This window comes from Cygnus atratus, chromosome Z, assembly GCF_013377495.2.
Source record: "Cygnus atratus isolate AKBS03 ecotype Queensland, Australia chromosome Z, CAtr_DNAZoo_HiC_assembly, whole genome shotgun sequence".
NCBI lineage: Eukaryota > Metazoa > Chordata > Aves > Anseriformes > Anatidae > Cygnus > Cygnus atratus.
Genome location: NC_066396.1, coordinates 64,533,465 through 64,550,629, shown reverse-complemented (window position 1 = coordinate 64,550,629; position 17,165 = coordinate 64,533,465). Strand labels below are relative to the sequence as shown.

Below are 17,165 nucleotides of genomic sequence, written 5' to 3'. Positions count from 1 at the left end.
AGTCTATTTTACTCAATAATCCAAGATCTCTCTTTTTGGTGGTTTACTGCTGTAATGAAAGGACACATCATACTATAAGAAACCTCTGGCTAAAAGCACTCATTCAAATTAAAAGAACTGTCATTTATTTACTTCTAAAATTTATTAACTTCATCTTAGATAGTAAATGCAAATCTGTTTCAATGGCTTAACTCACTGAACTGTGTACATTGTACAAAATGAGCAAGGTGTTACATTTCTAAAATCATTTTCAAAGGGACGTTGTAAGAAAATATCAGTCTTTTCATAAAATCTTAACATTAGTGTAATGTTGGTGTTTAAAACACATTAGTTACAAATTAGTTAAAAGCAATTTGTTAACTGTGCTACAGAAACTGATCAAAGTCCTTCACTGAGGATAAATTCAGTTTTAAAATATTCAGTAAGATATTAATTTAGTTATGTGCAGAAATGATTCCAAAGCTATGGATTTCTACTGTAATACTGTGTATGATAAGAGGAGTGCTCTATTCCTAAATTAGGCCCTTTTTATTTTTCTCTTGATTAGGTCAAATATATTCTACCGGGCTTGTATAGATATCCCACGGGGTACAGAGCTATTGGTGTGGTACAATGACAGCTACACATCTTTCTTTGGAATCCCTCTCCAGTGCATCGCACAAGATGAAAATTGTAAGTTCCTTCTCTATTTCTACCAGCACAAGCCAGAATTCCTGTTTCATATCTAATCAGTTATATTCCTAGGGTATTTTAAGACATATTAAATGAAAGTGACTATATATTTAAGGTAAGCTTGATGTATACAAAATAAAACCCCGAAGCTGATGCACTTAAGCTACCAACATCATGATATAATTACCTAAATAAACTGAGGTGTCTGAAAGTGTGCAGGTCCACGCAGATTTCTCACTATGGCAGCCCCATTTAACTTGGTAGTGTGTGGAATCACTATTCCTTATAAGTGATTCACTACTAGTTTATTCTTAACTGATTTAAGGATAGCTTGGCTTCTTAACTGGTTCTTAACTGATTTAAGAAGAGATGATTTAATTCTTAACTGATTTAAGAAGAACTTGATTCTTTCCATTTGTTACAAGACCTATCACAAGAGACTGTGTAGCCAAAAGAGTAGTGTATTGTAGGTCCATCAGGCCTCTGTTAGGGATTGTTTGTTCTGTTACCTGAGTATCTTGAGAAATGCTTTGTCTGTGTGATTGTAGAGATGAGTTTCTTGTGGTTAAAAGGTAAAAGCGAGCTCCTCTCAATACAAGTTGAATGCAGGTAGCCTGAAATTACAATGAACTTCCATTCCATCCTGACCATCCCCATTTCCATTCATACTTCTACCCCTTCTCAATATTTTATTTTGCTAGGAATCATCACAAAATTAAGCATGGAACTTATAACACAGACCCAGTGCAATCAAGTGCTGGATACCTTTGTCTATAATGGGATTAGGTGATCCACGCACACCTTTCAATTTCACTGTTTGCATGTGGAACTCAATTAGAGGTTGCATCAAAGATCTTTTTTTCTGTTTTGACAGCTATATATGTCTACATGGTGGAAGAAACCAATAACGGATGCTTGACTGACTTTGGTCTAATGTGACCCTGTGGTTGCCCATGTATAAGCAATTATATATAGGATACATATTTTCCATCAAGTATTTGGATACTTAAACAGCTATTGTAAGATGAACTCATGTCTTGCAGCACCTTAAGTAGTGAACCATGGGGGCAATAAAACAGTAAGATAGCAAGGATTAAAATGTCAAAAATAAACATCCTTTTTTGTCTTGAGTTTTCAAATCTGTTGGGCTTGAGAAGAGTTTAAAAGAAATTAAATTACTGGCAGTAATGTTTGCTGATTAAACTCATGCTCTGCAGTGTACAACATAGAAATATTATTTTTTCTTTCATGAGCTGAAGCTTTACAAAACCTTTATTTGAAAAGCACAGCATTATGGTTAAAATTTATAAATATTGTGACTTGTTATTTTTCTGTGAGAAAAGTTTGAGTTTCTTCTGCAGAGAAACTGACATGAGTAGATGAAATTCATCTCTGAGCATGGAGCCAGCTGCAGGCTGCTATAAGACTTAAGTACTACTTAAACCCATAAGCATATCTACAGCATAGAGGTATTTTGACCCAGTGCAAAATTTGATCTTATTTCTTCCATGGACTTCTATGAATAAAATTAAAAGGAAAAAATAAGGGGAGGAAGGAAAAAAAAATAAAGTGATCTTTTTGGTGTGTGAGGTTGTTGTGGGAAAATGAAAGGGATCACCCCTCATACTGAACATTTTTAGAGACATGAAAGATATATTACATGTCTGGAAACTTGTAACAGACAGACCCAAGGATGTCACTCTACTTAGAACTCAGGTCCTCAGATACTCCAGAGAAAAATTCGGTAGAAGGGACCTCAACTTACGTATATAAAATAGCATATAATATTAGGATCATTGTTGATTGAGAAAATAAAGTAAAACATAACTTTTTGAAGTAATTGGTATAATATAAGGTATTACCATAATATTAGTTTTTATTACATTTTTATTGTATATTAAATGATATTAGAATATTCCAGTTCATAAATGAAATTTAATTCTCATATTTGCTCTTAGAAATCTATTATAATGATTTACCTAAGCAAAGGTGCAGTTTCCAATCACCTGTTTAAGTAGGTAATTTTTATACACATACACAGGTATAAACGCTTTGTGACAGTAACTAAACATGAACATATGGAGACAGACATGCATACAACATTTAATTTAAAAGTCTCCATTAAAATGTTATGTCATGAAGTCGAGCATGACAAAATTAGAAAACATGAGAATGCACTGGGTGCAGGTGGCCTAAGTTATGCTTTTTTTTGCATTGTGGTTCAATCTCCCATTATCTGACTCATTTTTCTTCCATATGACCCTTGCTTCATTCACTGCATGATCTAGATGGTAGTCAAGGAATGAGGCAGCTGTTCAACTTTCTTCTGTATGTTTGAACTCCTGCCTTCCTTATCGTGTGATATCCAGATTTAATACTGAACTGCTTCTTCGTGAGAACAGTTTATTGCAACTGTTGCTGAAATATCTGAGTGCCTCATAAGCTGTAGCTTGTTCCTGTTTTGTAGGTGGGAAATCAATGCACAAAGATACCTCTGCCTATACTTTGCATTGTCTCATGGTAATCTGACTGCTATTAGCGTTAATCACACAGGTCATGGTGAAGTCACTGGCTTTATATTGTATTGGTTGTGTGACTATTTGTGAGATGTAATAATACCCTTAGTGTCTGCGTATTGAAAGGATAAGGAAACTATTGCTGCAGGAGATATGTAAACCCTGTTGTATCTCAAGGAATGTCTGAACAGGGATTTTTTCTTCATGCTTTCAAAATTCATGCTTGTCTGTGATATCGCAATTGCACATGCTGATTGCAGCATGCAGAGTCAGGGTATCACAAGTACACCGGTGTTTTCTTTCACATGACAATCTCACTGTATAACAAATGTATATCACAGTCAGGTTTCTCTGAGTCCTGTAAGCTTCAGATACCTCTTTGTATGAATTTTCATTCTAGTGTCACAGAATCAGTATCATCCATTCAGATCACTGTCTTGTTCAAGCCCTTTGAAAAAATAAATTGTTAAAACAAAAGTGTATAATTCTAGTGTGAATAAAATAGAGGATGGGTTGGTTTTTTGTTTGTTTGTTTGATTGTTTTTTTTTTGTGTTTTTTTTTTTTTGTTTTTGTTTGGTGTCTCCCAAGATTGTATTAGTTCTAAAAAGGCATAAAAAGGATCTTATTTACTTTTCTTGTTTTCTCCCAGTGAATGTCCCTTCGACTGTAATGGAGGCCATGTCCAGACAAGACACCCTACAGCCATTTAATAAAAATAGCAAACTATCCCCTGCCACTCCACAGCGATCCGTAGTATTTCCACAGACTCCGTGTAGCAGAAATTTTTCTCTCCTGGATAAGTCTGGGTCCATCGAGTCAGGATTTAACCAGATCAGTGTCAAAAACCAACGAGTTCTTGCAAGCCCAACTTCAACAAGCCAACTAAATTCTGAGTTCAGTGACTGGCATCTTTGGAAATGTGGGCAATGTTTTAAGACTTTCACCCAGCGGATCCTCTTACAGATGCATGTGTGTACGCAGAACCCTGACAGGTAAAACCCAGGCTCTCTTTATTTCTGTATCTACTGATAGCCAGATCCACTGCTTTATTCTTTTATCAAGCTGTTATCATTTCCAAACCCAAACCATTATTAGGAGAAGCCTGTACAACATAATTCATCTGCTGCTCTGTGAAGTACGCTGATAAAAACCATTGCTTGACTTCCCTATTTGTAAAAACATTTGGTGCCTAAACGTACAGATAAAAGGAAATAGCTAAGGATATAATCTTGTTTTCAGAATGGTTTGGTACATCTGTTGGAAGCAACAAAATAGAAGGAAAATTTATGAATATCATAGGAGGAAAAATGAGGTCAAGATAATTAAAAGTCTCTCTGTCTTCCAAAGATAATCTAACTTGCTGCTCAGTGGCTGTCACAGTCATTTCAGGGTTCACCTATAGTGTGCAATGTGTATGAACTTAATTAAGTACTAAGAGGTAATGAATTGGAATTTTTTGCTTAGTACTATTTTTCTTCAGAGCATGCAAACCCATAAATCGTGCAAAGCTGTCAAAAGGAAATACCTACTCCACTAGTGATGTGGAGGAAAACAGATGCCACTTATTCAATAAACTAATATCCACACAGAAGAAAAATGTTGACTAGATACCTCAGAGTCAAAGTTGGTTTGAAAGTTTGTCAATACAGAATTTTATGGCCGTGAACTGAGGATGAAATTTAGCTGAACAAGTGAATTAAAATTTCAGGTACTCTGACCGGTGGCACAGTAAATATAATGGAACCATTATTTATGAATCAAAGATGGTTTATTTGACAATTTTGATAGCTGGCAGGACAAAAGACAAAAATCAAATTAATTCAATAAAAAAAGCTGTCCATGTTTTGTCTCTTCTTCAGCTGTGAAAAGGTTTGAGCAGAACAGCTGAATCCCTGGCAACTTGTTCTCAAAACAGCATTCAATTGTGAATTTCATTTAAACAAAGCAGTATAAAAACAGTCACCTGTGAGTCTGTGTGTGTATGCATGTCTATGTCGTTTTGTGTACGTGATTATCTATGTGTACACATATGCTTGTGTGATTCTGAGAGTAAAGATACACTAGAGCATAAATCCAGCTTTCCAGGAGAATACTTCAAGCATGCTAGGGATAAACTTGATTCCATTCAAATCTTCATAGAATTTGAAGAGTTTATAATACTGCAAATGCAAATGCAAAAAAAAAAAAAAATCAACATTTTCTTCTTTCAATGTTTTGTGAATTTCGTGCTGGTCTTAGCAGAAACAAATGCTACACTAAAGAAGCTGTATGACACAATGGCCAATTTAAGTGCCACAATATAGAATATCCTGAAAGGTCCACTCTCCAAAGCTTAATAGACTTTTTTGTTTTCAGTATTAAAGCATCCTAAGCAGATGCATAGAAGAGCATAAAATGCTGCATCAGGGTCTAGAAGAGGTATGCTGCGAAGATCCTCCACATGGTTTCTTAGCAATTCATCCAGCCAGGTTGTGAAGACTAGATTTCATCCTTTTCTTCACTTGAACTTGTATCTCACTTTATAAAGAACCAAGCTGCAGACAATAATTAATACAAGAAGAGTCTCTCCTACTGGAGCTGTTCTGCACTCTAAGGTGTAGTTAAATACTAATTTGCCAGAGAGAACAACAGAAGATAAGTCAATCTTAGTATTAGGGCTGTCATCATGGAGGTTTGCCTTTTTATTCTATTTTCTTCTAAGTATCCTGTGTCTAATGTTCACTGAAACACAGGCTGGAATTCAAGTCTTCCGCTTTGGAGGTGAACACCATCATTAGTAGGTTTCTGCTTCATGGTGTCTTCCCATTTTGCCTCTGCAAAAACTTGTCCGTGCAATACAGGACAGATTCACCGTGAAAGTGTAGAGCAATTTTTCCTCAGAATACCCTACAACATAGTAATCAAATTATTTAGATCAGAGGACAGGTGGTTACACCTCTCCTGCAGGACCAAAGAGAGTAAAGGGTGATTAGAGAAAGGACTCTAAAAATTTGGTGAGGTTTGGGGCAGAAGGATGGTTAATCGGTGAGTAAAGACTAAGTGTTGACCTAGAAGCTTTCAGGAAGATTTGAAATGTAATAGCTAATGCCTCTTTCTAAATACTCATGCTAGCTAATTTAGCTGGTTTCATCTTTGACTTGTTGGTTTTTGTGAATCTAATTCTTATGAAACTTTTTCTGTTGTGTTATGTAGAGATATTCTAATCTCAAGAGGATGCAAGACACACTGAGGAACAATGTGTTCAATACATACAGTTACTGCGATTCTCTGTTTTGTGACAGCCATGTTCCCTCTTTACTGAAGAATGGCTTACATCTCTATATCTTCTCATTAAATAAATTATGTAGACTGCTTGAGGAGGCCACTTTTGTAATGCGTTCTTTGTTTTTGTGAGGCGTGCCATCAACAAAACTGTTGTAAAAACATTTCCCAACAGATCTGTTGAAGTGGGGCTTCAGTCACATGAATCTGTTCAGTCTCATTGCAATTCATTTAGTGTTCTAAATACCAAAGTAATTGTTAGTGCAGATCATAACTGTTCTAGGATTTGGTTTCTCATATTCCCACTTTGAAATCATCACAGGTTGAACTTACATCATGGCCAGGTTTTGGTCTTTTAGAAGGTACCAATAGATAAGTTATTTAGTGGCTGGAAAAAAGTTGTCTTTGGTTTCTTGAACATACTGTATTTCTCCACATGAAATGTTCCTAAAGTGTTGTACAAAATTTCCTGGAGCCAAGAAAATACGGTATGATTTGTGAAAGAATACCTGCCTGCCAGCCTAAAGGACTGGATACAACTCTCTGGTTTGTATTTTCTTGCCGATAACTGCAGCACCACTCCAGCTGATAAACAGCTCCCCATTTATTGTCAGCAATTTGTGAGCAAACCAGCCACTATATCTTTGATGTGACTGAAGCAGCAAGGGCTGTCTAGTCTAGGAAATGACTTCAGACTATCTGTTCTGGCTTTGTATTTGTTTTTCAACAATGCTGATTACCTACAGCATGAGGTGCAGGGAAAACATCTTTGAACCTATACAGGAGTCCAAATCATGGACAGACATGAAAAAAGCAGTTTAGCTGGGACTTGAGAAATAAAAATAAAATAATAATATCAAAACAAAACAAAACAAAACAACAACAACAAAAGAACACCTTTAAAGCTACTCAGGCTCAGAAAACATCTGAATGAGAGCAGAAAGATGAACAGACATAAATATATATATATATTTCCATTAGGTAGAGAAAAACAAATGTTCCTATTTAATATGTAGATGATTTTATAAATAAACCAATTTTTAAAACAATATGAATGCAAAATAGGAAGAATTTTCAAGACCAGCTCTTTGCTGTTTTAGATAACGATTAGGTTTGCAACTTAAATTGAAATTAACTTTATTTAATGGTTTACTTATAATTTACTTCTCCCCATCCACGGAGATACTTTTTAGCTTGTTAAAATTTGTAAGGTTCCTCTTGGAAGCTAATAGTAAATGAGGTTAGAGAGAATGTGGGAGGTAAAGACTTAAATCCATCAAGATCTGAATTCTGGGACTTGCTGTGCCTTTCAGGGTTTTTTTAAACCTTGCCCAGACAGAAGCATTCTGAGCAACTCTTCCTGAAGCAGGATTCAGAAATCTGTCATCTCTCTCTTTTTTTTTTTTTTCCCCACTGTTGCAGAAATTTCCAACAATACTATCTGGGGACTCCAGAAAAGGGTATACAGCATAAGCCTCTGTGAATCACCTTTAGAGCAATATATATATTATAATTTTACAAATATTTATATTTATATAATTTTATATCATTTTAATCAGCATTTTTTTTTCTTCTGCTAATGACACAGTTTCTTTTAACAACGTCTTTCTTCTTTCTCACTTGATCACCACTTTCAGAATGTATTGATATTGAGGGAAGGCAGATGGCTGCAATTCCCGAGAGTTGTCTGTGGAACATTTTCATATACAGTTTGTACATCTGTGTGATATGTATTCTCATCGATTGCCAAGTATTTAAGTTGACAATTTTAGGAAAACCCCCTCTACATAATTGTATCTGAGACTGATAAATTGTAGATATTACCTGGCCTTCGCAATTCTTGTTTATTCAAAAGATATTATTGTACTTTTATTTTGCTGTTACACCTCAAAATTTACTTGCGAGGTTTTTGTTTTGTTTTGTTTTAAAACATGAGCTTGTAGTTTAAAACTGACAATTTCATAGATCTTATTCTCTAATATAATAGCCCAGGCCATTTTGTGTTTATCTTTTTCTTTATAGGTTCTGTGCCTTTGACCTTGATACTCTCCTTAAGGTCCATTAATTAATTTAAACATCTCCAAAAAGACAAACAAAAAGTAAATGTGAGCAAGAGTTGTCTATTTCTGTTTATAGAGTGCTATGGAATATTGCTCAATTAAAGTAAACATCATGCTGAATTTAATGCTTTTTCTTGCATAATCTTTTCACAAAGGTTTGCAAACTCCCAGTACTCGTAGTTAATAACAACAAAGGGTGTACAGAGTAGCACCTCTCCCTGACAGCTTCAAAAGTTTGACAACACTTACTCGCTCTAACTTTCTGGTTTTGTTAGCTCCTCCACAAACATTTGTAAAAGGCAATCCTAGAATCCCCGGTGGGCTCAGCTTCCCTGTATGTGCTGATGCTTGGTGCATGAAGTGCTCAGGGCTGTAGCCTTGCTGCGTAAGCAGAACACCACAGCAGCAGGGGATGCAGAGTTGGGTCCAGATTTAGTGAATGTAACCCACTCATGGTCACACTCATGCTAGGAACGCTTCAGTGTGCAAGCTAGAAGTACCCTTAGGTGTCAATGTGTTCTACAGACTCTTAGTTCAACTTGTTAGAAGAAGACCTCCCTCCAAAATACGTTTCTGTTCAGAAAACTGTGACCTAGTTTCTCTGGCTGCAGCTGTGCTCTTTATCACTGGTTACTGCATGTTTTAGAGCTTCTTGAAGTCTGGCCTTGAAAATCGATGCTCGTAGCATTTCAGCACTCTCTGCTTTCATTTCTACCAGAGGCTGTGGTGTGACAGTTTCCCCTGCAGCTCCATGAAACCCTGCCTTGGGCTGAATGGCATGTTTTGTTGCTGGGCTCACTGTGCCACACTCTGACACTGACAACAATCACATTGTTTTCTTCTCAGCCCTCAACAATAAGAAAAGCACCTTCAACTGCCTGTCAGTCTCTCTTCTTTCAGTTGGTGTTTTTCTAGGCTTTTACAAAAGGGAAAATCAGCAGCAATATGCCAGTTTGTCTTTCAGTGTAGAGTTACTGGCATTCAGAATTCACCATTATTAGGAACTCAGCTCCTAAATATTGCATTGGCATTCCACATGACCCCTGAAAACAGCAACTTTGGTTCTGAGGAGGCCTCACCAGAAACCAGTTCATCATAAAGGAAAGAATCTGAAAATTCAGTGGAAAATAATTATAAGATTTTTCAGGATTATAAAAATTCAGTGCACCTTAAGCATGCTTCGTAAGAATTTATGACTTAGAAAATATGTGTATACTGGCTGGATGTACTTAAGAATTAGGGGTTAGAAAGTACATTGTTCCAGCAGAGGAATGGTAAAAGATAAATAATCAGAGGGATATGTTGTTTTTGCCAAATGAAAATCTAAAAATAATCAATCTAAATGTACAATTGTCTGTCAGCAGCTATTCCAGATGTGGAGAAATGGATTTTTTACATTGTTATGTCCTAACATGTTGCCTACCTGCTGCATAAAGCATGAGCTTTGGTGATGCTCAATAAGCCTTATGGGGAACATGACATTTGTACTGGTCATGTACAAGATGAAATTTCTCGTAGAAAAATTCATACAAAAAGCATATGACATGAAAAGACACCATCACCACAGGGCAAAATCATTTAAGAGATTTTCTTAATTAGGGAGCAAAAAATATTCTTGACTGCTTTCCTTTTTGAAAACACAACTTGAAAACCTTGGAAAAGCTCAAAATTTAAATAACTGCAAAACCTCAAAACTATTACATTACAGACATTCCCTCTTGAATTTCACTTTAGTGGGCCATCATATGGTCAGGAACTGTAAGATTAGGCTTCTAGAAAATGCTGATGTATGCAACACAGTAGTAAAGATACATAACTGATTGATGGTGCATGTGGTCAATGACAAGTGTAATTTTTCTAACATGAGAGTTTGGTTCTAGATATCCTTCCTTTAAGCTTAGACAGGAACTAGGAGAATATGTAGGTAGGCAGTTAATGAGAATCATTAGAACTGCTTTTGACAGATGTCAGCACATCACTTTTATCAACCCGTTGCTATACATCAGTTTAGCTGTCCTTAAATGTAACTTTCTTAAAAATACTAAATGAGAAGATTTTGGTCAGGGTTGATTTACATCTGGAAGGGCCTACAAGATCCTTTGTAAAAATAAATAAAAAAATTCAATGATGAAGAGATTCAAAACTATGTTGTTCCTGGTACATGATAGTTGAAGAATAATTTTTTATAGAAAAAAATATTTCTTCAGACAGTCAGCATGTACTTTCAAGCCCTGGTACACCTGTTTTTATCAAACCAGTTACCTTCATGCTTGCAAATATCCCCGTACATTTGCAGAGAAATATTTTAGGTATGTAGGCCTTTATATGAACTGACTGACATCCATTTTGCTTGATCATTAATTTTCTGGAACATCAGTATGCATCATGGCCATGACACAGCTATGTTTATATTCACTTGCATACTCACTAGCTCAAGAAGGTACGACGTGTTCTAAGTAATTCCAGTGGGAATTAGCTTTTCTGGGCTGGGGCCACAATCAACCTAGCAACACATCATTGCGAAAACCACCTGTGGTGAACACTGTTTTTGTCATTTTGTCCCTTCTGCCTGTAGCCTTCTAAGATCACCAGAGATCACCATCTTAATTCAGTGTCCCAATGCAGACAAAGTGATGGCAGAAGACATGATTGTTACATCAAAGACAGACCTGCTCTGCCCACGTCAATGTATTCACTGAACCACGCATTGCTCATGTCCAGTTGTTCTGCACCACTTTTTTTTTTTTTTAAGTATTGATTTTATCTTCCATCAAGAAAAAAAATTCTGAACACAGTAAAATGGTTACCAGAGGAGGGAAAAAAAAGGAAAAAAAAAATACAATTTTTCTACTTATTGAAAGTCTTTTTTTTTGCTCTTGAAAAAATAGTGTAGTATCCAAAATTTGTGAAAATTTGGCGTATTTTGAATCTGTCTACTGTATAAATTAGATATGGCATTTTTAAATTGTTATAGTACTTCAATGCCTATATAAGCTTTCCTTTTAAAATGAGCTGTTTAATATGTCATACCTCTAGCCTGAAAAAATTACTTATTCTGCCCACTTCATTCTTAATCTGAATCACATGTGTATAAATCGGAGAAATGTATCTGCCAAAAGAGTAGGTTAACTTCTTTAAGAGCTGTTCTGCCAAGACATGGATGAATGGAAAAAATGCAGTCTAAGTGATCTAATAATAGGTAATTTTTACAGGGCTCTTTGTCTTGAGCATCAGCCAGTGAAATTTATTCTGAGTATATTAATATCCTTTGAAAACAAGGATATTTAAACTCAAAATTTATTTTGAGCCAGTGTAGGTGGTAAAAAGATCTTACTTGGTATCACAATGTTCACTGATAGCAGGCTTGGAATTTCAACAATTTACATGCAAGTTACGGTGTGACTTTTCAGAATATGAAATTAATCACATTGACTGTTAAAAAAGAAAGAAAGAAAAAAAAGATTAATTGGTTTTATGTAGTGTTGTATCATTTATTGTGGTAGCTGTTAAAAATAGATAACCAGAGGCTAATAGATGTTAATGGTCCCTTTCACTATTAAAAAAATCAATGTTTCTTGGATACAGAATATCTTAATGTGTTCTTTTTGCTTAAAAGTTTTTGATTTGAAAATGTCTAAACAAATAATTCTGCATTCACAAATCTTTGTTTTACCAGCACTTGAAATTTCATGTCAATTTTGATAAATATTTTCTGTGCAAATTAACCATGCACTTGCAGAGAGAAGACTAGCAAACATGTTACTGCTTGTCTTCCAATAAGGAAAATAGATATTCAGTACTTACTTTTTTTTTTCCTTCTTAAAATATTATTTTGCATATATTCATATTTTTAAGGGCTGTATCATCCAGGTTAAGTAACCTATCCATAGGTTTTACATATTTCTTTCAAACTCGGAGAGCAGTTAGATTTTCAAATGTAAGTAATTAAAATTGTAAGCTATTGAGTTATTGACCAATACTGAGCTATTAATCAAGCTAAAAAATTCTACAATCAGGGTTCACTGCTCTGAAGCACTGTAAAATAATAGTATTTGTGTTCAGTGATGCAAGTAGCCACAATTAAGCAGTTCACTTGACAAATGAGATAGTTCACTTTATTTTGCACTTAATTGAATTGTACATGCTTGGTCACCATTGTCCCCTTCACTATAGTTTTGGTTTCTAGCCATTTAAGCATACACATTTATTAAAGAGAGAGCAATTAAGTTGGTGGTTGCCATTGGCTCTTGAGATGCAGACATCAAGAGCTGTGTTTAAAATGTTTTACAGGGTAAATATCCAAATCCCACCCCATCCCTCTCCCTCCCCTGGATTTTTAGTTTCCTTAACAAAAAGTCTGAGGAACATGTAGGACTCTGTCACTAACTTATATGAAATATGAAAAGGAAAAAAAATGTAGTATGTTGATATTAAATCACTTTTTACAAAACAGAAATATATAGATACAGTTTCTTTATACTTAATTTCAGTTAGCAAAGGTATTTGCATTTCAGACGTCCTGTCTCACTTTGCTGTCTTGTATTCTTTTCTTTCCGTGTTTACAGTGTGTTTGTTATGATTCTGAATTTGTAACATCTCAGTCAGGTTTGTTTGTTTATTTGTTTTTAACAAGCTGTGATGTTGAAAACCTAATTTATGGGTTCCATTTCAAGATCACAATAAAGACATTTTCAGTCTGGGTGGGAGAAACCTGTTAATTAAATTAAAATATTTTCAATAGCAGTAAGAAAATAGAAAATAGAAAAGAAAATTAAAAAACTGTAAACAAGGTGGTTAATTTTTCCAATGTCTTTCATTGCAAAATTTGATCTCAAAAATAAGATAAAATAAAATGATAAAAATAAAAAATAAACAAAACAAAACAAAATAAAATAAAATAGATTCCTCCAAATCAGTATGAAGACTTTCACTATAAGCAGTTATAGAATCCCTGTTGAACATATCTGCAACAACCAGACATATTTGTAGGCAAGACTATAGCAGGCGCCAGTAGTCAGAGATCTTCCTAAGCCTCTTAACTCTGATGTATGAGGAATTTTCTGTCAATCAAACCACACTGAGTTTGGGAAAATAAGCAAAGCATCTGATGTGTAGTGCTGATTCACTAGCTGGCTGAATTCTGTTTTGTGGGCCATCACGCCCACAGACTGTCAGGTGATTCCTGCACAAGTATTTTACATTTGCTAAAGAAGTCATGAAGATTTGGGTATATGTCTACCAAGAAAGCCCCAAAGAACTGCCCCCGCAGCTCTCTTTGGAAATTCCTGGGAAGACCAGATGCTCCTGCCCACGTAGTTTCTGACTTGGGATGACAGGGCTCACTGACAGCGTGGTGTTTCCCTTTCCCATTGCAGGCCCTACCAGTGCGGCCACTGCTCCCAGTCTTTCTCGCAGCCATCGGAGCTGAGGAACCACGTCGTTACGCACTCCAGTGACAGGCCTTTCAAGTGTGGCTACTGCGGCCGGGCCTTTGCTGGTGCTACTACACTCAACAACCACATCCGGACACACACTGGGGAAAAGCCCTTCAAGTAAGTACTTGAAGCCAGCAGCATTTGACTGCTGTGATTAGAGAGGGAAGTGCATAGCTGCTGCTCACTAGCACCACCAGTCTGCACCAGCACATGGGAGAGGCTGTCAGGAAAGCCATGGCCAGATAAATCCATTTATGTCGCAACTAAAATCAGAATTAAACAAGGTTTGTTTTCAGGTGCCTTGCAGGCCCAGAGCAATTTCCTGTCCTCTGATGAGAATTTGATTGTTTTAATTAAACAACAAGCTACTGCCAGAGAACCATAGCTGAAAATACACTGAAGATTGGGACAGGCTATACTGCAAGAAGGTTTTAGGTTTCTCTGAGGCAGAGGTAGCTGGAGTTTCACATGAGAGCTAATTTGGATCTGGTTAAATATGAGGATGGGGAAGGAGAAGGGGAATATACATCTTTTTTTAGCCTCAGAACCACTGCATAGAAAATGCAACTCTGTCTTCTGGCATATTTTTGGTCAGATTATAATAATAAATTGTTAGTGTTTAGCTATCCAAAATATTTTAAAAAAGGAAACATTGCCTGATCAAGATGTTTTTTAATTAAACAGACTCTGCTGACTTCTGCAGTTTCTGTTGATTGAAATTAAGGTCAAGCAGACATCTGAGTCTCAGAAGCTTTCTCTTCTCTACCCTCACCTCCAGCAATAGCAAAGCTGATACAAGTCATTACTTTCTGTTGTGCAAGGCTCTGCCTACCCAACAAGAGATATTCTCCAAGGCAGAATGCACCTTTTCCATATTTGTGTCTGTGTCTTTACTGAACTGGCAGGCACAAAATTTATGTTTACTGTACCTGGAACAATCCCACTGTGGCAGAAAAATAATGTATCAATACCAAGGCATGAAGTGTTGATATCACTTCTTTTGAAAGCTGCCCAGAAGAAAAGGGAGTAAGTGTGGGAGAAGGTGAGCCTCTCCCAGCTCACCAAGGACTGCCTGTTCCCAGTCTACTTTTCTCCCTTTGTCGTTCTTTTCCACTTTTGCCGTCCTGTGCCCCACGTCTGGTTATTGTAAGTGAGCTCAGCCATGGGGCCTGTCAGAACCCCTCATAACAAGCTCAGCAGCGATACGGGTGCTTTGCCTCCATATATGGCTGAGAGGAAGCGTGGCCTCAACCATGTCTGTGCTGGGGGCAAGGGGACAGAGCCCGGAGACACACTCCACAAAGCCAGAACAGAAGAGTTTGCATACCAGAAATCGTGGCTGGTAGAGCCCTGTAGGTGGCAAAACATGGAAACGTGGAGCATCTCAGCAAGGACTCCACCAGAGCCAGTCTGCTGAATGATCAGAGCCCATGGAAAGTCAGCCAAAAATAGTGAGAGCAATCAGATTGATTTTATCTAGTTGCTGTGTAAATAGATTTTAGTAATTAATGGAAGAGGTTTCCGGGTCAAAATGGAAAATAGATTTCTTTTAATGTTAAGGTGTTACTTATGTGTAACCTCGTTGACTCCACTTAATTTTTTTCTTTAACATCCTGTTTTTGTCATGTTTCCAATAGATCTGCTATTTTGCCCCATTTAAAGTCATTATTTTTCCCCTTTATTTTAGTAATGTTTCCCCTTCTCCAAAATAGTCTTGACTACAGTACAATTTCATTTGTGAAAAAAAAAAAAAGTCTTAATATACGTACTACAATTAACCAGCGATCTGGGATTTGTTTGTTTGTTTTTTTCACACTGCTTATGCTGAAGTATTTATGTACACTGGGATGTATCTGCCTTTTCTTAAAGTCACAGGTTAGAGCAACAAAAAATATGGGTGCTTTGTATTGCTGCTTTATGATACATGTAAATGGTGTAATTTATCATTCTTTTAGGGATTTATTTAGTTCCTTCTTTAAATTCAAGAAACAACAGTTCCACTTTCTCTCTGGAAGACTCATTGAAACATTTGGAGTAATATGACTAGTAATTTCACATGAAGCTAAAACTGGAGCTGCCATTTTTCCTGTTCCTGGTAGTCAGATAAGGGGATGCAGATGCCCTGATCCTGCAAGCTGTTCAAAGGGCAGATTTTCCTCCCATGGAGGACTGCTTCTGTTTGGGGGAGGAGAGACAGAAAACTTATTCAGAAATTGATCCCCTGTCTCTGCTGGAGCAAAAAGATATAGCTGCAGCTCACCTTGGTGTCTCCTCACCATTTAGATCCTCCTTTCTAAGGGAGAGATCCCAGACCTGGTAATAAGTAAGCTTAGGAAAAAAATAGTAAAATAAAATAATAAATAATATATATATATATATATCAAATTTTAGTAAACAGGAACCATAAATGAGACAAATAATATTTCTTTATCTTGATCATGAAATTTTTGTTTACAAAGGGATTTTGAGGTGTTCTATTCCTCAGAAAAGGTCTGTATTAATGGCAATGTACATACCTGTATTAAATAATACTACTACTACTAACAAGAAAGACCATGCAGGGAAAGTGCTAAATTACTTAAATTCTAGCTAAATTGTTTTAAAAATAACAGGCATCATTTTAAATGCATTAGTAAGTTCAATTTCATGGGTGAAAATGGGCAGCCAATCAAACAGTTAATGTGCATCTTCTGTGAATGGAATCTCAGTATTTCTAATGCAGTAAGACAGCTGTGTTTGTAAGTGGTATTTGGACAAATTATAGTGTGCATGGATTAGGCAGGCAATGTCAAACACTGAGTGTATGTTGCGTGTGTATTGTTTCAAAGGTACATTTGATAGTCAGAGGGTGAAAGTATTTTAAAATATTTCAAATAATTTCTTACTTAAGAGTCAGTCTGTGATTGGTTAAAAAGTTTTAGATGTGAGATGACACTTTCTTTGTAGTTCCTAGTTAGCTTAGTACATATGGTGGAAGACTTTTCTATTTGCTTTTTCTTATAGATAACAATGCTAAGTGAGGTTATCTATAGTCAAAGCTTTAGTTACATTGCCTAGACTGCAGGTCCAGTTAGAAGGGATTTCTTTTCATGTCATCACAAGCTATCAAGTCAGCCTCACCATTGCAAAGTTTTTGTGTATTCTTATCTTACTGAAGACTCCACTATGGCTGCTAGTGGCTGGAAACAAAGCTCTCAAGCAAATTAAAGGGTAGGAGAAA

The 17,165-nt window shown here is 36.2% G+C and overlaps 1 protein-coding gene across 1 annotated transcript in view; it reads left to right on the top strand.

Moving 5' to 3' along the window:
- The window catches only part of PRDM6 (PR/SET domain 6), a 74,797-nt gene that overhangs the window by 53,704 nt on the left and 3,928 nt on the right, over positions 1 to 17,165 (top strand). Inside the window, exons 4-6 of the mRNA XM_035567028.1 lie at positions 548 to 672; positions 3,839 to 4,181; positions 13,886 to 14,062. Of these exons, the coding sequence (XP_035422921.1) occupies positions 548 to 672; positions 3,839 to 4,181; positions 13,886 to 14,062 (645 nt within the window). The remainder of the gene's footprint in view (positions 1 to 547; positions 673 to 3,838; positions 4,182 to 13,885; positions 14,063 to 17,165) is intronic.